General features: G+C 40.3%; 1 protein-coding gene across 6 annotated transcripts in view; it reads left to right on the forward strand.

Moving 5' to 3' along the window:
* Positions 1-1,341: 1,341 nt before the first annotated feature.
* The window catches only part of TAMM41 (TAM41 mitochondrial translocator assembly and maintenance homolog), a 33,815-nt gene continuing 12,657 nt past the window's right edge, over positions 1,342-22,499 (forward strand). For all 6 annotated transcript variants that reach the window (XR_007775000.1, XM_050957860.1, XM_050957861.1 and 3 more), the window contains exons 1-7: positions 1,342-1,546; positions 3,146-3,325; positions 6,877-6,969; positions 12,168-12,318; positions 16,003-16,148; positions 17,807-17,972; positions 19,698-19,760. Coding sequence is in view for 5 of the 6 variants with exons in the window: in XM_050957860.1 (XP_050813817.1) it covers positions 1,409-1,546; positions 3,146-3,325; positions 6,877-6,969; positions 12,168-12,318; positions 16,003-16,148; positions 17,807-17,972; positions 19,698-19,760 (937 nt within the window). In the remaining variant the exon portion in view is untranslated. The remainder of the gene's footprint in view (positions 1,547-3,145; positions 3,326-6,876; positions 6,970-12,167; positions 12,319-16,002; positions 16,149-17,806; positions 17,973-19,697; positions 19,761-22,499) is intronic.

Raw genomic sequence — 22,499 nt, forward strand, 5'->3', positions numbered from 1 at the left:
AAGTCAGAAATGGGAAAGCATAAAACTGACAAAAAAAATTAGGTCCCAATCCTACAAGCACTTAAGCATGTGCTTAAATTTACACATGGGAATAGTTGTACTGAATTTAAATTGGTGTTTGCAGGATCAGGGCCTTAATTAAAACTAAGAAAGGTTCAATAAAAGACAACATCAACTAAGAAAGTGTGTGACAAAACAACTGAGTGAAGGAAAGTGAACTGGCAATTACACTTTTTTCTTGTCAATGTGGGAAAAGAAATAGAACTGCCAAAGTTCTCTGAGAAGCCTCTAAACGCAAAGAGGATGTACAATAAAAACAGGAGAGAAGGAAAGAGACCAAAGAAGAAAAGAGATAGAAGAAACCACAGCAGAAGTTTAAACTGAGTAAGTGATGTAAGGAAAAAATGAATGCTCTGTGGACTGAAAAATCAGAAATGTTGTAAACTAACTGGATACGAAAAGATCACATCCATAGAGAATGAGATACTTGTAGGTAATTACAAGTGTTTGTATCTCTGTCTGGAGGATTTTGCATTGGCCACTGAAACAGGATTCTGCAAGGAAGTGTCATTTAATCTGCTTTGGTCTGGTGGGGTGAGTAATATTGAACAGGATACCTTTGGCCATTTCAGAGCTTACTGGGAGTGGGATGCTGGACCTCTGGGGGGGGGGAGATATTGACCCACAAGCCTTCTTTATTAGTTCTGGTCCTGTGGCTGGTGGAGAGGAAGCAGATGTGGACCAGAGGAACCCTCATTTGGCTTTAACACTTTGCTGTCTCTGGTTTGTGTGGAGCAGCACCAGCCTTGCCAGGAGGATGGGATGCTGGGCCATGGTGGTGGGTGATTATGCAATAAGAACATGCACAGTATAAAAACCAGTAGAAATCTGGAGTTAAGGACCCTAGATGGGTGAAGGGGAACCTCAGGAAATCTGGGTGTGCATGAGCCCTGTGTATGGGGAAGGTGTAGGGCCTGTGGGTGGGGAATTGGGACTACAGGGGCATGGCAATCGCAGAGGTCCTGCGGAGGTGCTTGGAGCAGGGACACTGGGTGCGGACTTAGAAGGACCGGGACCGGGAACGGGGGCGGGGGAGTGTGCGGGCTGTGAGTGGAGACTTGGCGGCTGCAGGGCCCCGCGGTTGGGGAGAGCAGAGCAGGGACACTGGGGTTATGGGGTGAAGGGAAAAAGGCACCACAGCGGTCCGAGCACCAGCGGCTCCTGCGACCCAGGCCGTCGCGGGGCGCTGTGGACCTGGCTGGCCTCCCTGAGCGGCGCCGGCCTCTCTCGCAGCTTTGCGCCGTCGTCCCCTGTCAGCCGCTAGCAGCGGGCCGGGGCGGGGCCACGCTCAGCCCGGCAGCCCCCGCACGCAGGGCGCAGGCACCAGTTGCTGCCGCGCCCCGCGCTGATGGCGCTGCCGGCGCTGTCCGGCTCGGGGGTGCAGTTCCGGAGGATCCTGGCTCACTTCCCCCAGGAGCTCAGCCTGGCCTTCGCCTATGGGTCCGGGGTCTTCCGGCAGACGGGGGCCACCCCCAGCCAGAGCGTGGTAAGCGGGAATGTGCAGCTAGGAGCCGGGCAGGGCATTGCCCTGCTATGGGTTATCCCCCCGCCCTCGCCTAGTGCACCTGGAGGGGGGCATTGCCCGGCTATGGGTTATCCCCCCGCCCTCGCCTAGTGCACCTGGAGGGGGGCATTGCCCGGCTATGGGTTTTCACACCCCCCCCCCCAGTGCACCTGGAAGGGGTCATTGCCCGGTTACGGTTTTCACCCCCCCCCCAGTGCACCTGGAGGGGGCATTGCCTAGCTACGGGTTATCACCTCCCCAGTGCACCAGGGAAGGAGGGAAGGGGGCATTGTCTGGCGATGGGTTATCACCCCCCCCAGTGCCCCCGGGGGGAGGGGGGCATTGCCTGCCGATGGGTTTTACCCCACCCCCTGTGCACGCCTGGGGGCCAGGCAGAGCCATTGCCCTTAACAGGTTTATATCCCCTGGAATGCACCCAGAGAGGTAGTTCGCTTAGTCATCTCTTTTTCTGAGCTGAAAAGTGTGGAAAAAGTGAATCAAGAAGTGTTATTTACCCTTTCCCTACAACACAAAAATCGTGGGTTGCACAATGAAATTAGTAGGCAGCAGATTTAATGCAAACAAGAGGAAGTACTTTTTTACACAGTGAACCACTCATTTGTGGACTCATTGCTGTGAGGATGTTGTGATGGCCAAAAGTGAAACTGTGTTTAAAAAAATTCATAGAGGCTAGATCCTTCAGTGAGTTAGTGAACATGGTCAGGGACACAGGCCCATGCTCGGGACGATCTTAGATATCTGACTGCCAGAAGCTTTTATTTTCTTTTAAATTGGCCAAACTGCATGATTTCATGCATAGGCATAGCTTGCCTTTTCACTGGGTTTTATTTTCCAAGCAAACTAGATCAATCCAAATGTCTCCCTCTTCTTGTTCCTCACCACAAGAGGCAAAAGAAGAAAAATAAGAATTTTACATATTTAATATTGTTCCCCACAAACATGAGGAAGGGAGAATAACTTGGAAGATGTAATAACAGTCTGTTCAACTCTGTACCAACTCTGTTCAATCACTAATTAGCTGAGCAACTCGAACCAGTCCAGAAATGGCAAGGCATACAGAGAGTCATTCCTCAAGAACTTTCAGCATATCTCAAAATGTTACATATAATAACTAAAACTGTTCTGAACTAGCTAGTCTATGTTCAAGTCTCTTAGGTTTGGAGTTCAGTTCAAACTGTTACTTCATCACAAATCTTTTGTTGTTAGAAACAACTGATTACAGATAGTTTGAATTTCTCGCTATATCAGGTCTTGAAAAAAACAAAAAGTCTACTGAGTGTTGGGGTTTGTGTGTAATTTTCCAAGTATTGAGAACTCCAAATGAAAAAATTACATTAGATTCTCATGCAAAGATTTGTCTTCTATAGAAATGTGTTGGACATGAATTAATTTGCTTTTTTTTAAAAGTCAGGTTATGGGTTGGTTATGTCCTGTCTGTGTGTTGATGTCTTCTATTATCATCTCTGGGCATAATTTAAAGATCAATAGAATCTTATAGAGTGGATATTGCTTGTTTCCTAAACTATATGTAACCGTGTCTTTTTTCTCTTTACCTTGTAGCACAATATGCTGGACTTCGTGTTTGCTGTAGATGATTCTGTGACTTGGCATATGATGAACCTGTTAAAGAATAGGAGTCATTATTCCTTCCTAAAACTTTTTGGGCCAAAGCACATCAGTAATATACAGAGCTGTGGAGCAGGGATTTACTACAATACTTTAGTGCAATGTAATGGTAGGGTAAGTACAATAGGTTGTGACTAATTTGTATAGATCAAATGTTTACATCTAGAGTATTAGAATTACTAGCCTAGGGAAGATGATGTTCAGGAAATACAAATTGCAATTTGCATTTATGTTACAGATAGTAGCTGATCCTTGACTGATGCTTAAGCACTTAAATAAAAGCTTCAGTTCTACATAGCATCTTTAATATTCAGTATCTCAAGCTGTTTTACAAAGTAATATGTTAAATCCTGGACAGCAAAACAGGAGACGACATTGTGCTCAATAAAAGCAACAATTACGCTCAGTAATTAAGCACTTTCAGAATAATAACTGAACTTGTATTCTTTTTCTCAGCAATAATTCTAAACACATTACAGCCTTCAATGTAGGAAGGAGGCAAGTATTGTCATCATTTTACAAATGGGAGAACTGAGATCTAGATTCAGAGATTGGCCAGTTCACAGAGCAGAGTGGATTGTTTGTATTTTGATGTCAGTGCAAATATGGGACATGACGTAATTGACATTTGTCTTATTTAACCTCTAATTCTCTCTCATCTTAACAGTGGGTGTAATTAATAAATCATATGCTGGTAGTGTGGTATTTATTCTGTCTAGTCATACTCCAACATCTGTACCTAAACAGGTCGTGTTGATGTGTGTGTGTGTGTGTGTGTGTGTGTGTTAGTGCCTTTCCACCGCCTCAGTGCTGTTTCAAGTTGTTCTCAGCTTGTGGTAACGACAAGAACATCAAATTCCATCTCTTCACCAAAAGCAGGAAATGGAATGAAGAACACAGGAAAAACTACATTTGCAGCCAACTATGACTTTGCTAAGGAATTTCAGGCTTGGGGTACCAGGGTGAGCATGGTATAAGTGACTAGACATTCACCAAAAAACCCACCTCACTGATTTGGAGATGGAAAGAGAGGCCCCCTTTAATGTATTTCATGTGTGTAAGTCACTTGGAGGAGGTATGAATTATGAGCCCAATCTTGGTCCTCTTGAAGTAAAGTTTTTTTAACTTGGCTTTGAGGGGAGCAGGAGCAGTGTCTTTGCTATAAAGACTTCTGTTATGACTCCTACCCATCACTCTTGCTTTTCCCTTCAATTTGTGTGGTGGTGACAGCTTTTGGACGGTCTCCATTCTGTTCATGCACGGTCTGTTAAGAATAGTTCTGGAGTTACTTTGACCCTGTTAGTAATCATTGGAATCCTGGGATGTACAGAAATCTGCTGTGTGTTACATTATTTAGGCAGCTTTACTTTACTTTAACTTATGATTGACAGGAAACAAACTCTTCAGCGTGAATCCTTCTAACTATTGAAATGGACCTGCAACTCTTTTATAGGATTATATACTGAGTATTCCAAATAGCAAAAATTGGTGGGGAGTATTCTGCACATCACTTGGTCCTAAAATGATCTTGTTATTCTGTTTTAAGCCTTCCAAAGTTGCAGAACTTAGTTCCTGTTCTGCTGTGACATTTTGCTATGCACTCTGATCTATCTCAAATATCATGTCATCCAGTGTGTGCACTAGTCAAGTTTTTTTCAAAACTTATGGCACTTAGTAGAAAATAACCGTTCTATAAAATCCTTAAATAAATCTATCATGCAGATGTAGGGATCCCATCACAATTTCCTGGTAAACTTTAGGTTTTCGGTGTAGTTTCTTTGGAACCCTATGGATTTTACCCTTTCTCTATTAACCTCTGTAGAGCTTTTCCATTCCATAATGTCCTATAATTAAAAAAAGACACTGACCAAAATGTGAGCTTCATTCTTCATCGTGGCTTTCTAGGATTAATGGGACAATGGAGGAGAATTGTAAAATTAATCTGTTCTGTATTGAGTTAGCTCTTTAGAACATACATGCATACCCTTACATAAAACACAGTCAGACCATGTATAGTTGAATTAAAATATTCAAGCAATAATTGAATTTGAAGAAACTGTTACGAGAAGCAGCTGGAATTGTCTTCTCTGGTAGATTAGGATTGCATGAACTCAATTCATGCAGAATTGGGTGGTAGAGTTTTTAATGAAATACTTAAAATCTTGGTGTATAACCTCTTACTGTGAAGGCTTCATTTTGTGATGTTACTTCATGGTAAGTAGGCATTGATTAACACTGATTACTTTGAAATTCTTTCACACTATGAAATTCCATTGGAACTGCCCATTACATTTACATGCATACTCAAAGAGTTCATCATCATTTAATGTCACTGTCGAATACCAAGTGGTTTTCATATTGATTTGCCCCTTTGTACAAAATGTTGCCAATTAAGTGTATAACTCTTCTAATCACTTAGTACTAAGGTCAGTACAGTAACTCCTCACTTAACGTTGTAGTTGTGTTCCTGAAAAATGCAACTTTAAGTGAAACAATGTTAAACGAATCCAATTTTCTAACAAGATTTAATGGAAATGCAGGGGGTTAGGTTCCAAGGAAATTTTTTTGGGGCAGACAAAAGGCATTATATACTGCACAGTACTGTACTGTAGTGGGAGGTGCCCCTGTCTTACTCCTGGGGCTCAGGGCTGGGGGTGCAGGATTTGAGAGGGAGTTAAGGTGCAGGAGGGCACTCAGGGTGGGGTGCGGGGTCTGGGAGGGAGTTAGGATGCAGGAAGGCACTCAGGGTGAGGGTGCGGGAGGAGACTCAGGGTTGGGGCAGGAGGAGGTGCAGAGCACTTGCCTGAAGCAGCTCCTGTTTGGTGCAGGGGGTGTGCAGGTGGCTCTGCGCAGCACAGCACTGCCCCCATGGCCACAGTTCTGGGAGCTGACCACCCCCCAGCAGGCAGGGCCACCCAGAACGCAGGGGTTTTAGGGACTGCAGCTCTAAAGCCCCTTTAGGAGTCCAGCCCTGCGAGCACAGGCTGGAGGACTCAGGAGGAGCAGGGGCAGCCGCGCGGCGAGTGGCTGGAGAGAAGCAGTGCTTTCCCCTTCAAATAAAAAATAAAAGGCACTTTGTAGTAATCTATTTATTTGCATTGCAGTACCAACTAGACACCTCCTTCAGAGATTGGGGTCTTGTTGTGCTAGGTACTGTGTGTAAATGTAATGAAAGAATCAAGTGAATTTTTGCAGAATCACAATAAATGGCATGTTTTTAAATATGACTGAGCAATGTATCTCAACCATGATTTGAAGAGACCATCTGAGTGAGAGAGAGGAGTGTGATATCCATGCCCATTTCAGTGCATTGTCTGGAGTATCAGTAAAGGGTCTTTTTGGAAAGAAAACTTGGAAGGTAGAGTTCTACAAGGGTTGCCAACTCTGGTTGAATGTGTTCCTGAAGGTTTTGTCATATGACAATCATTAATTAGGGGTTAATCTTTAATTCCTGGAGACTCCAGGACAGTCCTGTAGGGTTGGCAACTGTTAGTGTGATATTTTTGTTTAGTTCTCTAACCAGTAAACTGTTAATATTTGTGTTAACATTTTTCTTAAGAGATTTACATTTCTGTGAATTAGACTTTTTTTTACCAGACCTTTTTACCTAATGCAGGCAGTGTGTAACAAACAATTGTGTGAGACCCTCTATTTTGTTTTTTCAGATGATAAAATATGGCGTAATTGGCACTGATGCCCTGATTGAAGATCTGTTTCACTGGAAAACTCTCTATGTTGCCGGACGTCTGCAAAAGCCGGTAACTATCTTATTCTGTTCAGCTGGCTTGTGTTTTTGAAGCACAGGAAACTACAGAGATGGAAGATGATCAAATGAGGCAGAAAGTAGATGATTTTAGTTGGTCAGGTTCTTTGAGCCACTACTGAGCAAATGTTCCTGCAAGGAGCCAGTTCCACTAGAAGCCCAGTCTTTTGATAGGGAGAAAAAGAGAGTATTCAGTGTCCCATATAATTTCATCTAAAACTAGGGATATTAACCCGAGTCTCTTGACCAGATTACATTTTGAGTAACTGAATTCTATGTATATTTAAGCCCTCTGCCATTAGATACGGTATTCCTAATCTGAACTGTTATGTAGGATTGTGTGCTGTTAAAAAGCTGCCACATTCCTACCCGGGGACTGATCCATTTCAGGAGTAGCTGAAATTATTAGTTAGTTCAAAAAACAATAAGCACTTTGATACCTTTCAGGATGAAAGCTGCTTTGTTGTACAGGTATTATCTAGTTCATTGTTGTCTTATAATACCTTTGTTCAGTGATACAAACTGATGCATCAGAGATGCTTGGACAGTCTGTTTTCAGGTCAGTGTCATGAAAAGTTTGATACGCACTTTTAAATGAGTCCTTGTGGTCCCTTAGAGACTAACAAATTTATTTGGGCACAAGCTTTCATAGGCCCACGAAAGCTTATGCCCAGATATATTTGTTAGTCTCTGAGGTGCTACAAGGACTCCTCATTATTTTTGCTGATACAGACTAATAGGGCTACCACTCTGAAACTTTTAAATGACTGTATGTTTCAAATGTTCTTTCAGACCTCTAGATGGCAGCAGATATAAGTTCAATGGGAGAAAACTTGTAATATAGGGAGCTGATTTTAATATTAATACAAAAAATCAGGTTTAAGGTAGCAATTAAAAGGGGAATATTTCAGCTCAGTTGCTGAATTCTTTCTTTCCTTTTTGCTTAAATAACTGGAGTGAGGTAAAGTGTCTTCCATGTAATATGCTGGAATATATACTTAAGCATAGTCTGAATCTCCAGACACATAGTACATTGAAAAAAACATCTGAAAGGAGATCTATGAATTTCCAAATAACTTCAACTATCAAAAAAAAAGTTTATTTTCATTTTGATTTATTTTTGCTACTGCTTTTGAGAGATGCTGCCTTTCTATCATGTGCAAGCCTCACTTTCTGCATCCCCTCTTGACTTCAGTGGAACTTGTACACTCATAATGGAAGGTGGAGTTGTATTAATTTAGATGGAATGTAGATACTGAAGAGTCAAAGGCGTTAGTGTGACCCTGTCACTGTCCAACATTAAACAGTTTAAAAGAAGGTTTGGGGTTTGGTATATAGTCACCTCAGCCTGCTTAGTACCATGGCAAACACAGCATTAAACATCCTTTTAAACTTTTTTATTGAATATAAAAAAAGAAAAATTGTTCAAATATTTGAAATATAAAATATTAAGTGAAGTCTTTCATTTTAATAACATCTCTTGTTCCCTTTTCCTTTAGCAGAAGAGAGTTTTTGGAAAGAAACCCCCGTTTTTTGACAGTCTTTTAGGTAATATTAAAAATAGTGTTAACTATTTTTTGGGGGGAAAAGAGAAGAAGGTAGTTGAGATGGGCTAGAGCTGTTGTTGCTGCTGCCATTATAGTATTTTCTGGAAGACAAAATAAGACATGCACACGAGGGGGGAGAAAAGAACAGCAAAGATGAAAAAGGCAGCCTCTGTCTCTGATATTGACTCTCATGTGCTGCATCACTGCTGGAAAAACACTGGCTCAGTACATGGTCTTATCAGCCACCCTGTGACCTGGCAAACTTGCACCAGCATTGTGCTGTTTAGGGCATTGCTTTTAGTTGCCTCCTTTTTGTCACAGGCGTACAGCAGTGTTGCAAAATATACTGTCTTAACTGGCTTAGCCAGACTCTAAATAGAAGAGAGAAATAAGGAAAAAATGAAAATTAAAGTGGGGAAGGAAAAAACATGTGGTGTAGGGATTGTGACAGCCTCACATCCTGGGTGTTGGTTGGGATTCAGATGGAGCCAGTAGAGCTGGTCAACTGGGTCCTCTTGGCCCGGTCTGCTCAGGATATGTCTTAGGATCAGGATGACGAAGGCACAATATTGTCACACTGGATCCTGGGGTCAAAGGAGATGATGGGGGTGGCAGTCGTGATAATGAAGGTCATTCCTTCCCCTTCTTTTAGTCAGCCATCATTGTGGTAGCCAGTTTCCCCCTCACCCCGTTCTCTTTTTGAGGACCCCAAATGGGAGTGATGGGAATAGTCCATCTCCTCATTATTTTGTACACCAATTAGGCCTAATTTCTGACACATTAATTTTGATTCACTGATTTCCAGTCCCACACTTCTCTTGTTTACCAGGCATGATGTTAACACTGTCCTTGGGTTATATCAGTAGGCCTTTTTGAACTAATTCAGTCTTTGTTCTCCCTTTCATACCTTCTCCCATCACCATTTGTTGTGTATAGGCTATTGTGTCATTTTGGAACTTTCACTTTTTTACAGTTGAACTTGCAATTAGAATAAATTTGTACCTCCCCCACCCATCACAATGGCGTTAGACACTTAATGTTTAAGCCCTTCCATGAAAAATAGCCTTTCAAGCATATGTGCTTGATAGGTGGAAGAAATTATTGATGTGAGTCCTTCCCATTAAGCTATGGGGAGTTCTGGCTGAGTAAGGATTTGCTCTTTTGCTCAAGTTTGAGCTATACTCATTGAAGCCTGAAACCATCTTTGCTTTCCATACCCATCCAGGTCCAGAACTAAAATCTGCAAGGTTATGTGCTACTTAATAGGAACAAGGAATTTTATACAATGTTACTTAGAGAAGTTCTGAGGAAAAACCTTTGCTCAGACTCTTTGTAGACTTCACATTTTAGGTTGTTCTTATTGGTCACAGTTTCATTTCTGCTGTTGATCTTTCGATACAAACTTTTAAAAACAACTATAGTGAAATTTTGTTTTATCTGTAAACATATATAATAAGGACGCTCTTTTGACTTGTAAATGTGTTGGTGATACAGTAACCTGGAGTGTTTACATTACAAGATCAGCATTGGATGCAAAGTAGCATGTCAAAAGCAAGTGCTCTGGACACATGGCTGGTGGCATATTAATATTATCATGTGCTTTCTGTTTTGAAGATGTTTTTTTTTCTTTTTGCTTATTTCCTTTTTAGTCTTTCCTTGCATTAGGTCTTGAACAGCTTGCAAAAGTAAATGTTTTCAGCTTCATTTTAGACTCACCAGCCTTCATCATTGATCACCTAACACTTCATCATTGTCTCTTCAGGTCAATTTTAATATTAGGAAAAAATACAGTAGTTTGTGGGAGAGGAAGAATCCCCTAAAATACTTGCTTGTAAAGCCAATATCTCGTATTAAGCACGGTAAATAAAAAACATTTGTCTTAAACTTCTGTGAACCAGTTTACCCTCAAAACAATTGTCTAGATTTTACTTCACGTTTCAAATGCAGGGGAAAATAAGAAAATCATATACTGTCACATTTGCCAAAGTGTATCGGGACTTCATTCTGATTTCAACCCTGTTCTTAAAGTGCAGTTTCAGACATAGTAATCTGTTTGTCAGGCGTTTCTTTGTCCATGTCCTAACTACATAAGGCATTAAATATTGTAACTGGATGATTCCTTTGTTAGTTTCATTTACAGAATCTGATTTTAGCTGGTCTTTTTCACTCTTAAATCATATGGAAGTTCCATTAGAAACAGGTTATTAAGGTGGAGATGGACTTGGATTTCTTTGTATCATATTTGGGATAGCATAATGCCTGTGTTTTCAAAAATGCACAGTGCGCCAATTGCACCTACTAACTCCACTTTTCTTTAAACAAACCAGAGTTATGTCAAATAAGCACATAGATGCTTAACTGCTAAATTGTACAGTCCAATGACGGGTATTTGTGGATACAAGATGGGATTTTCAAAAGCACCCAAGTAACTTGGGCATACAGTCTCATTAACTTCAGTGGGACTTGTATCCATAGTCACCCACTGCAAATATGCATGTAGCTTTGCAAGAGCACCCACACTTGTTAGAAAATCTGTTTCTTATAAGCAAAGCAATTCAGCATTGCCTAACAGAAACAGGAGCATTTACCAAGGACGAGAACCCACAATAAGAAAATATACTTTAGGGAATAGTCGTCTTCTGAAGGAGCAGTTTATCCTCTGGTAGCCCAAAGTAGCTTTTGTTGACATAAGGTTCTGTATTAAGATTTGTTTTATCTTGCTAACAACCAGCCTCCTGTGTCCCAAAACATGCGTTTTCTGTTCAGAGTGTTAGGGTCTATAGTTAAGTCAAATCAATTGAAACAACACTGCTTTGCCTTGGAAGAGCAAACTTCTCTGAGGTGTATAGATGTACTCGACTTCCATGTTCCACACTGCTTGAATGTGTGACTCTCCCATTAATCTCTATCTGATGATCACTCTATTTAGTGAAGACCCGCTAAATCAATGGCAGAGCTCTCTCCGGTCGACCTTGGTACTCCAGCTCTCCAAGAAGACTAAGGGAAATCGACTGGAGAATGTCTCCTGTCGTTACACTACTCCAGCTACGTGAATAACTTAGGTCAACTTACCCCAATAGTGAAGACAAGCCCTAAGAGGAGAACTAATTTGTGTAAAGTTCTACTTCATGGTTTTCCTAACCCATCATATGGTAAATGACCAAAGATACTGCAAGGGAGCCTGTTAAGGATTAAGGGAGAATGAGTTTCCTGGTTACCAGGGAGAGAGCTCCACTCTTATCACGTCATTCACTCCTTCCTTCTCTCTCACATTAGTCTAGTGGGTGTTCTGTCACTTCTTGTTTCCTCATCAGATGTCTTTTTAACACTCACTCAGAATTGCTATTTTGATTAACCCCAGGATTTGTTTCTAAAAGAGGGGAAGGCAAAGAGCTCTGTAGAAGCAAGAGAAGAGCTAATAGCTTTCACTCATTGCTGTCTTGTAACTATAGGCTACTAGTACTGAAAAGGGAACATCTACGTAGAAAATGAACACTCTCTAGTCTTAATTACCTCATAATGATGTGAATGATTTTAAATAAAGGTAGTTTATTTTTACACACTGGATTGAGTAAAAATTCTTGATCAGTCTTCAGTGGTATTTTCCTGATGAAATCTTGTTCCCAAACACTTCTATTTTTTTCAGGTGAAAATACTGACACAGAATGAAAATGGCAAGCTGCAGGCTGCCCTGCTTAGCAATCTGAAGAGTGCAGTCACAGCAGCCTTTCTCATGTTGCCAGAAAGTTTCTCTGAAGAAGACCTTTATATGCAGATTGCAGGACTCTCCTACTGTGGTTAGTATATGCATTTAAAGCTTCTCTTGAGAAAAAAGTCTTTGATAGGATTTCATACTTTATAGTTTGAGATGTAAAACTGCACAGATAATACCACAAATAATAGGAAGTCTAATAAATGGTAAACTCCAGAATAGAAGTGGCTCAGTGAGGCTGTGACTAATCATACATTTGTTGAGCTAAGGAAGGCTGTGTAAGGTCTGATCCTGCATTTGAATGCAGTGTGAGTTTTGCTATCAATTTCAACTGGAACAAGGTTCCACCGTACGGCATTGTGCCTACAATATTTCATGCTCCAGTAACTTCATGAGAGTTTGGTTCCAAAGGAGATACTGGGATGCCCTTTAGGTAAGGCTGAGTGATAGTTGCTGTGTTTCAGGAGACCTTAAAAACACACTTGAGAATTTAGTTTGTGCCTGTGGATAATAAGGGCATGAGCTTGTTCTTATGTTACTGTGGGCTACCTCAACATACTTCTGTTCTTAATATTTCAAAGACCTGGAAATATTGCCCTTCTCCACCTTGTAAGGTCTATCTAGTCAGTATTCTGACAGATGCTAATGAGATTTATTGTTCATCAAATATTATGTTTTGTGATCAAATTCTTCTGCAACTTATTTTTTATCAAAAGCTTTTCCTAAAAATGTAGTTGCCATTTTCATTATGGAAATCCTGTTCAAGTTCAGTTATCAGTTTTTAAAACAATCCATCCTCATATAATTTTATATTCCCTCTTGCAGTCTTCTGATATTTTGGAAGAATGGAATAGAGAAGAGTTTATTCATAATAGAAGTTTTAATTTAAAAGACTTCAAAGCACTCTGCAAGTTGTATATGAATCACTTCACTCACCACTGAAATGCAGCGTCCTCGGGGGTGAAAAGTGTTATGCATTGAACCATCACAAAGTAAAAAAAAGAGATACCGTATCTAAGTGAAATGGTAAAGGGTGTTTTAGCTAGACACACTTACTAGTGGGTTACATAGTCACCCCAGTTGGAATCTGACCGAGTCTCATCTGAAAAGTGCTGTGGGATTTGCACTGACCACAAGTGGTCGGGATAATTCTTGACTATCGTAAGTAACGACACAGTTAATACAAAAGTGGGAGATGAGTTATTTGACTAAAAAAAATTGGAACTGGCTTTACTGCCTGAATAAAATTTGAAGTGGTAACATTCCAATTTTGAGATGTTTGAGAAAATAAGTGAGTGTTGATGAGATGTTTATGGACAGCATTTGCTTTGTTGCTATTGAACTAAATCTTTACTGTTTTCACAATCCCAGTAGATCAAACTTGTTTTATATATTGCCTGCTTAATCCCCTTGAGACAACCAGTATATTACCTGGTATATTTGACACTCAAATAAAGTTGTTCATGAGCTTTATGGAGTTACTTTTTAAACCCCTGAAACACACTGCATCTTGGGCAGACAGTGATTGTAAGTTCTTCTGTGCTTGGCATGACAGAGCTTTGTTTTGCTCTCAGCTCGAGCTGTTTACTTGGACTATTTCTTTGGAGGCTGTGGGAGAACAGGCTAAGGAGAGCACAGTATCCATTAAACTAAATAATAAAACTAAATTGCTGCCTTGCAGTATTCAGCTCGTAAATGTGGGGAAACAAAAATTGATTCATGATTTTGTTGTTCACATAATGCTATTAGCTGTGCATTAATTCAAATCAGAGTGAGCTCTGTCTCCTGGATGCTTGTTTTGGAGACTGAGTGCAGTATGATGAGGCTTTTCCTGATTGGACCCTCTAGGCCAGAGATTCTTAACCAGGGTACGTGTACCCCTGAGGGTACACAGAGGTCTTCCACGGGGTACATGAACTCATCTAGATATCTACCTAGTTTTACAACAAGCTACATAAAAAGCACTACTGAAGTCAGTACAGACTAAAATTTCATACAAACAATGACTTGTTTATACTGCTCAATATACTATACACTGACATTTAAGTATAATATTTATATTCCAGTTGATTTATTTTATAACTGTATAGTAAGAATAGAAAGTAAGCAATTTTTCAGTAAGTATGCTGTGACTCTGTATTTTTTTTTTTTTTTTTTTGTATTTTTATGTCTGATTTTGTAAGCAAGTAGTTTTTAAGTGAGGTGAAACTTGGAGGTGTACAAGGCAAATCAGACTCCTAAAAGGGGTATAGTAGTCTGGAAAGGTTGAGAGCCACTGCTCTAGGCACTTCCAGATTACAAGTAATGTCAGTCTTGCAGTAGAAAGAACTAAGTGGTGTGTAGTGCTTAACAGAAGAGTCCTACCTGTGAAAAAGAGCAGTGGGGTTAGGGGGCAAGGCAGATGTTTGATCAAAGCGGGTGAGAATATATATATTAGTGATTATGATCACAAAGGCATGAATTGTTGCCTACAGGTAGAAAAATTACCATGTCTATGATATACTTACTAGTGTCTTTATTTCTGAGAGGAGGATAGAAGAGAAAAATGGTAGCTGAAAGATGAATCAGTGTGCAGGGCTGGGAGTTGGGAGCAAGAGGGGTGGGGTGTGAGGGTCAGAGGGCACGCATGGCCAGCGGGCATGTGGAGCAGCAGGGCCTGCCAAGAGAGAAGCCCAGAACTTTGCACCTCATGGATGTAGCAGGAGAAAATTTTATCCTGCTGTAAATGGAGGATGGGGAGGACAAGAGACAGGAAGGATGTGATTATTAGAAGCAGCAGGAAGAGGGGAGAAGGAGCTGCAGAGCTGGCCAAATGGGTCTGCTATGCATTGAAACCCACTGATTGGATTAGGAACTACATGGATTGACTATCCAATATGTATTGAAAAAGGAAATTGGAGGGTGATGGAAATGAGTAAAAGTGTAAATTACAGATAGTAAAATACAGATATTCAGTCCTGTGTTGTGTTAAAGTATGTTACAAAGCACGTATCAGAGGAGTAGCTATGTTAGTCTGGATGTGTAAAAGCAGCAAAGAGTCCTGTGACACCTTAAAGACTAACAGACATATTGGAGCATGAGCTTTCGTGGGTGAATACCCACTTCAAGTATTCACCCATGAAAGCTCATGCTCCAATACGTCTGTTAGTCTATAAGGTGCCACAGGACTCTTTGTTACAAAGCTTTTCATTCCTAGAGAAATATAACACTAGTCATGTGATGCTGACTATAATCTAAATTCAGCCCTCAGATACATGCATGCACTTGCCATTGACTTCTGTGCAAAGCATTTGCTCTCCCTCTAGTATTTTTTAAGTGCTTATCTCAGGATCTAAAGCACTGCTCAGTATAACTTTACACTTGGCTGTCTGTTAAGATTGTCATGTGAGTGCTAAGAACTTCATTTGTTAAGGATTTGGGCTTTTCAGCCATCTTAGAGAGATGGGATTGACTTAGCGGTTTGGTGGGTTTTTTTTTTTAATTGAGTAAAAATGTCAGCACAGTAGGCTAGTGGAAGCACAGTATGGTGTGAACCAGATGCCATCTCTAGGCTATTCTCCTTGAGCTGGCAGGTATCTGGAAAGTACTTCATTATTAGAAGACAATCCTCATTGAGGAGTGCATGTGGCTTTGCAATAGTCAGAGCATAAACAGCTTCAGATGATTGGTATCTAATTCTATATTTTGTTAATCCCCTGTGGGTTCCATGGCTTTGTGTTCTCTGTTCCTGATTTTTTGTCAGTTAACTATTTTTCTTTCTTTGGTTTAGGTGATTTCAGAATGATAATTGGAGAAGACAGGTCAAAGGTGCTAAACATAGTGAAACCGAATGTGCCTCATTTTCAGAAGCTCTACAGTAACATATTACAGGAGTGCCCTCAAGTGGTGTATAAGCACCAGCTGGGCAGGCTAGAGGTAAATGGGTTTACATTGTACGTTTTAAACCCACAAGTGGAATTGCTTTATTACTTAAACAGAGAACAGGAATCGCACAATGCATCAGTGTGAATTTCTGTTTTTTCTTATTTACATTTATTATATTTCTGTTAAACTACTTCCAGCAATTAGCAGACTTGACACAAATACCAATCTATACGAACGAGGTTTAGCTCTCATGCACAGTAAGCTGCTGTTCAACCTCTCATTGGGTATTGCTGCTGAATGAGGGAGTCTTGGCAAGGGGGAGGAGGCTGGTTTAAAACAGGTGGCTTGATGACTGCCGTTCAGAAGCAGCATATTATGGAGTGTGATGGCCAAAAACAAGTGGCTTGCAACAAAGAATTGGACAATAAATAGCTTATAGGTATTACTATCTGCAACCAAATTAGCCTAGGCTTCAGTGAATCCAGAGAAGTTTGAGTTCTAGCCACACAGTTCAATGAACCAAACCCAAAGTGAGTCCTGGCATCATCACACCATAGCCTATACTCCAGATGTCCATCCCTGAAATTCAGGTAGCCTGAGAAGGTCCTGGAGGAAGTGGATGACCAAGAATAACACTTTGGCTTGAAAGTGCATCATCAGAGCAGAAAGTACCAGATGAAAATGCTGGCCCTTTTGAATTACCCCTCATCCCATGTTGCAGGTGATTGGGGACTTACATCATAACACCAGGGTGTGTTTTCTTGTCCTCTCAGGACACTCTGTTCACTCAGCCCTAGTGTGCACGTTCTTGTGTACGTTCTAAAGATTGTTGAAATATAGCAATCAAAACCATAAGTTGCAGACCAGTAACAGTTAGCTCCTCTCAGTTCAGTGAACGGAGGAACTTTGCAATGGAATAAATATTTTAAGTGAACTGTTGCTTTGAATAATGGAATCTTTTATTTTGGATGAGAGAGGTTTTTTTTTTTTTTTACAAAAAGACTTACTAGTAAGTTCAGAAATAGAAAAACTGAAAAATGTTGAGCAAAGAGTGTTGACCAAAACATTTCCTTCAAGTTACATAAACCAGACGTATTGCAAAGTTTAATGCAGATTAGAGAGAGATTTTTCAAACAGTTTTAAGGAAAACTAATTGTAAAATAGTGAGAATCCCTATATATGACATCAATAATTTTGCCCAATGCTTGAACATATTCAGTGCATGGAGTATTCAGCACAGTTCCATGGTCTTTGAGACTATATTTGTTTTCTTTGTTTTCTGCGTTTGTTTTATATAAGAGTAATTTGAGTAAATTAAAAATGCATATATGCAATTGTGTTCTTAACTTGCTTGCACTATCAGCAAGATAACATGTGCAAATTGGATGGCTACCTAAAAATTTAATCTTGCGCTTAGGTTGTATTTCAAGGTAATGGTTGAGATTATGCTCTGGAAAAGCAGTGGGAAAAGCAGCTCTCACTTCTGTTGCCCATGACTCTGTGTGTGTGCACATGTAATAGACTGTATTATCTTTCTGCATATATATGCAATTTTGTAGCTTTATGATCAGCACAGCTTTAGTAGGAACCAAAGATAGCCAAAACCCACCGGTGCTTATTCTGGAAATGTGTGGATTTTGTGTTAACCATCTTTATTACATGTGGCTGAGTTCACAGTTTTCCTTGGTTTTTGTATTTGTAATGTTCAGATCGATAAAAGTCCAGAAGGTCAATTCATGCAGCTAATGGCTTTGCCGAGGACTCTTCAACAAAAGATAACTTCTTTTGTGGACCCTCCTGGGAAGAACAGAGATGTGGAAGAGGTTTTACTGAAAGTGGCCCATGACCCTGACTGTGGATTAGTGGTACATCAGGGTAGGTCTGTGGATGCATGAGAGGCAGTCTCTGATTGGAAGTGATATATTTAAGAATTAGTTTTATTATACTACATGGAAACAGCTTAAGAGAATCCAGCCCATCAGTTTAGAGGGGTAGAGGCAGAAGAGAGAAATTACAATTCTGAGATGTTACATTGTACCCAAATGCTTAATTTTAGGATACAATAGATGCAAACACTTTCTCAAAAATCTTCATGTTTGTATATCAACTTCCACTTGTCCAAATTAACAGAAAAATATAAAGTACTCATTTCAAATCCTAAAAGAAATCCTTTTAAACAGGAACTTGGTTGAATTAGAACATTTAATTTTCTGGTTGCCTGAGAGGACTATCTTGCCTGTGAGAAGAAATGCATAGTTTCAATCAAATAGTATGCAAATATGTATTGTGCTACTCAGTTCATTTGAATTTGGAAGAATAACTCCAACAAACTGCAGAATCCTCACATTATAATTAGTAAATATTTGAGATGTCTTGGCAGAGACATCAAACTTTGGGCAAAAAAGAACTGTTGAGTCATGTTAGCAGGTTAATGTATAGACGCTTGTGCTGCTGCCACCAGTGCTGTTCTTCTGTAGATAGATGAAAATATTTAGCATTTTTACAGCTCTTTACACCTTCAGAGTACTTTACAAGCACTAACTAATCCTTGCTGTAACACTGTGACATAGAAAATAATGAAACAGGCATAGTTGTGATTTGTACAGGACCACATAATGAGTCTGTCAGAGCAGTGATCATTTCTCTTCTTTATGCACAGGTATTTCCCTACATATTTCTCCAATCAAGGAAAAAAAATAATTATGCAGTTTTGATAAAAACAGTTTCTAAAAAGATTTCACTTCTTACTTTGTAATGCAGCACAATAATGCACATGAAGATAGAAACATTATAATTGAGACAGATACTCTTCTACGTTCTTCTGTGTATGAGATAGTGTACTAAGGCAGTGTTGTGCACAAAAGTTCACACAAATAAGTGTGCATTATAATTGACAGTATATTTGCATAATACAAGTTAAGTGCTGTTTTAAAATGGATAAACAATTTTGAAAGTATTTTTACAGCCACTATTATTCTTAATTGTATTTTTTTACAGCAGTATCTAAGGACTAACCGAGGATGAAGCTCCATTGTGCTTGGCACTGCGTCAACAGACAGAAGTAGACAGGCCTTTCCCCAAAGAGTTTATAATCTAAATAGATAAGACTGACACAGGACAGGGGAAAGAGGTGTAAAACAGAATGTGAAAACACAATTTCATATTGAAATAGTTTGTTCAGTTCTTTAACAAGCCCGGGCAGTGAAATATGAAATGACAAAGCCCTGCTGAAACTGTGCATGCTGAGGAAACATGATTGATTGAACCACCCATGACTGGGCAACTGAGTACAGAAATATAATGGGGAAGATTGAATTAAAGGAATCAAACTCTATTAATTACTACCAAGCCTTCAATATTGTTTTTCCATATAAACAGTGCCATGTTGTATACAAAATTTTAAAAGAGCATTTGGAACAAATTCTCGAATGAGCATGACAAAGCAAAATAGAAAGTTTTTGTTATAATAATTGTAAGTTTTACTTCCAGGATGCTTTATTGTATAACTGGAAAAATATTTAACTTGTGATTTTTTTAAAACTCTTTTTTAAGACTAAGATGGATAACATCTGTGTGTTTATATCTCTTCTCTATACACAGGCATATCAGGAATTGTGAGATCTTCCAGTCTAATACAGAGTTCTAAAACCATACTAACAGCTGGTAAGGACATCTGCCATTATATACAAATGAGTCTTTTGGTTTCAGAAAGTACAAATTTTAAGACTTCAAGCTCTCTCTGTTACAGAAGTTAAAATTATAGACTTTTTGGTCTTGGGAAACAGAGAAGCCACTGGAAACTTTCACTAGTAATTGCCTCTCTATTTTCTATAATTATTGGGAAATCATAAAAAGACACAGAGAATCTGAAACGGGGTGTGGTGGGGATGTGATATTAAAAAAATATGTTACTTTAGAGTTCTGCTCTGTAGGGCACTTGGCTAATTTGTACCGATACTCTGCTCTTCTTGTGAACTCCCATAAGGAGTAAAATTCCTTTAGAATTCCCTCAGGATTTCTACACATGCGGGGAGAGCAGAATGAGAGTAGAGATTCGCAATGTAGACCAGAGGCTAGAATTTTTTCCCTAAAAATGATACTAAGCTAAGCATTTACTGACAGAAGTTTCAGACTACATGTAAAATAAATATTTTGCCATATCATGTTTCTGACGAATCCCTCTGACAGAAACCAGCATTAGATCCACCCAGTAGGCAATTCTGCTCTATAGCTGGTGGGCCTCAGTTAAGAGACCAATACTTTCATGTTCTTAAAGGAGAAAAAAAATAAGTGAACTATCTTAGAAAAGGAGTTCACTGATAAAAGCCACATGAGAAAAGGCTTAACTCTGTTTAATATTCAAATTAAAAAGATATACATTGGGATGGGAAAGACCAGCTGATTGAGGGAAAATAATTGATTGGCTGTGGGGGAACACATGAAGATTGGGTGACTTTTCCTCCTTTATTGAAAAAACCTCATCATCGTCTCGATAGTTGGATTCCCCATCCTGATGTGCTACCTGTCTGCCTCCTACAGTGGATCTAATATGAAGATGTTCCAGTTTAAAGAACTATTTACCTCACAGCTAATTTAGAGTGAAATATATTTAGAGCCTAAGCTGTTACTGAGTCATCAAAGTAGTAGGGTAAGTTGGGCCCTCATTAAGCCAGGGTCACTGGTTGGCACATTGGAGCTTTTTCTAAATTTCACTTCAAGAAAAATTCTTACATTGTGCAAAGTGGTGACTAGATGCAGGTTGTAGCTCAGATGAATGTCCCCTACCTTCCAAATGTAGATCATATAAAAATTATGATGTTTATGGTTTAAGAAGTTATTCTCCATACCACACAGTGAAGGATTGACTTTCCAGAGCTGTTATCCATCTTGACTCAGGGGCGCTGGAACAGGGGGAGCCAGGAGGCCGTATCCCATTCACTTTTTACCTGTCGTAAAAGGGGAAGAGGTGGAAAGGGACGTCGGGGAGAAGGGATGGGTTGCGGGCATGGTTTGGGTACCTGTGGCCCCGCACTTTTAGGGAGCATCAATCTTATGGCTATTCCAAATGTTATGCCTGTTGCCTGTCTAAAAGCAATGTGCTTTGCAGTGTTCAGGACCGTTACTATCTTATTTTGGCTAAAATAATTATAGTACAATCATCTCTATTCTATGTAGATTGATGTGTTTTGTTTTTTTAAATCATGATGTTTTACAGTCCGTTTATAAAATAACTCCTCACTTATCCTCATCTCAGTTAACATTGTTTCATTATGTTGCTGATCAGTCTTTGTTATGTTGCTTGTTTAAAGTTGTCTCAGTGCTGTTTGGCAGCTGCCTGCTTTGTCTACTGCTTGCAGGAAGAGCAGCCTGTTGGAGCTAGCTGGTGGGGGCTTGGAAGCAGGGTGGACCGGCTGCCCCCCTATCAGTTCATGTAAGCTCCCTCTTTGGCAGAGGCCCAGCAGGCTATCAATTGCCGGGCAGTTCAGCTGTCCCTACCCCCTCAGCTGTGTGCTGCTCCTGCCCCCTGCCTTGGAGCTGCTCCTGGGAGCCTCTTGCTTGCTGTGGGGGTTGGGGAGAGAGGTGCTAATGTCAGGGTGTTCCCCTTCTCCCGCTCCTGTACCCCATCTCCACAGAGCAAGGAGTGGGGCACGGCAGGGCTCAGGACAGAGGGAGCTTGATGGCAGCAGCTGCTGTCTCAACTTGATCTACTTAAAAAGGCAGTGTGCTTAGATTTGGGTCAGCATACTTAAAGGGCCAATGCGTGTCTCTCTCATGCGCACATGGTATGTGTCTGTCTCTCTTGCGCACATGGTGTGCGTCTCACTCTTTCATACACATGCACACACTACTGATTAATACGTTTGTATTTTTAGATGTAAAAAACTGGCTTGTGAAGTTCAAATATGTCAAAAGAAGGAAATGCATCTGAAGCTAAGGAAAGATGGGCTTGAGGTTGAAGCTCAGGAATAGGAGTTGAAAGATCTGAAGTTTAATTCCTGCCTCTGAGATAGGCTTCCAGTGTGATTTTAGAGCAAGTCACCTAACCTTTCTGTGCTTCAATTTGCCTTTCTGTAAAAGTAAGGGTAACATTTAGCTACTTCATGTAGCATTTGATCCATTCATCTTTGTAAAATACGTTGGGATCCACAGATGGCAGGTGCTATAGAAGTGCAAAATATTGTTTTTTAAACCTTCAAAAATGTCTCTGAGTTTAGTGCTTGTGAACGTTAGGTGACTGCCTGGGAGAATGAGACTGTTCGTATACAAACTGCTATAGTATGAGCCACGAGTGGCAGTGCAGGCTTCCCCCCATTGCACTACCTGAGTATCTACAACACCCCTCCCCGCCCCCCCGCTACCATCGCCTCCTGCCCACCGGCAGCCCCGCTGATCAACGCCTCC

The sequence above is a fragment of the Gopherus flavomarginatus genome, chromosome 6 (genome assembly GCF_025201925.1).
Source record: "Gopherus flavomarginatus isolate rGopFla2 chromosome 6, rGopFla2.mat.asm, whole genome shotgun sequence".
Lineage (NCBI taxonomy): Eukaryota > Metazoa > Chordata > Testudines > Testudinidae > Gopherus > Gopherus flavomarginatus.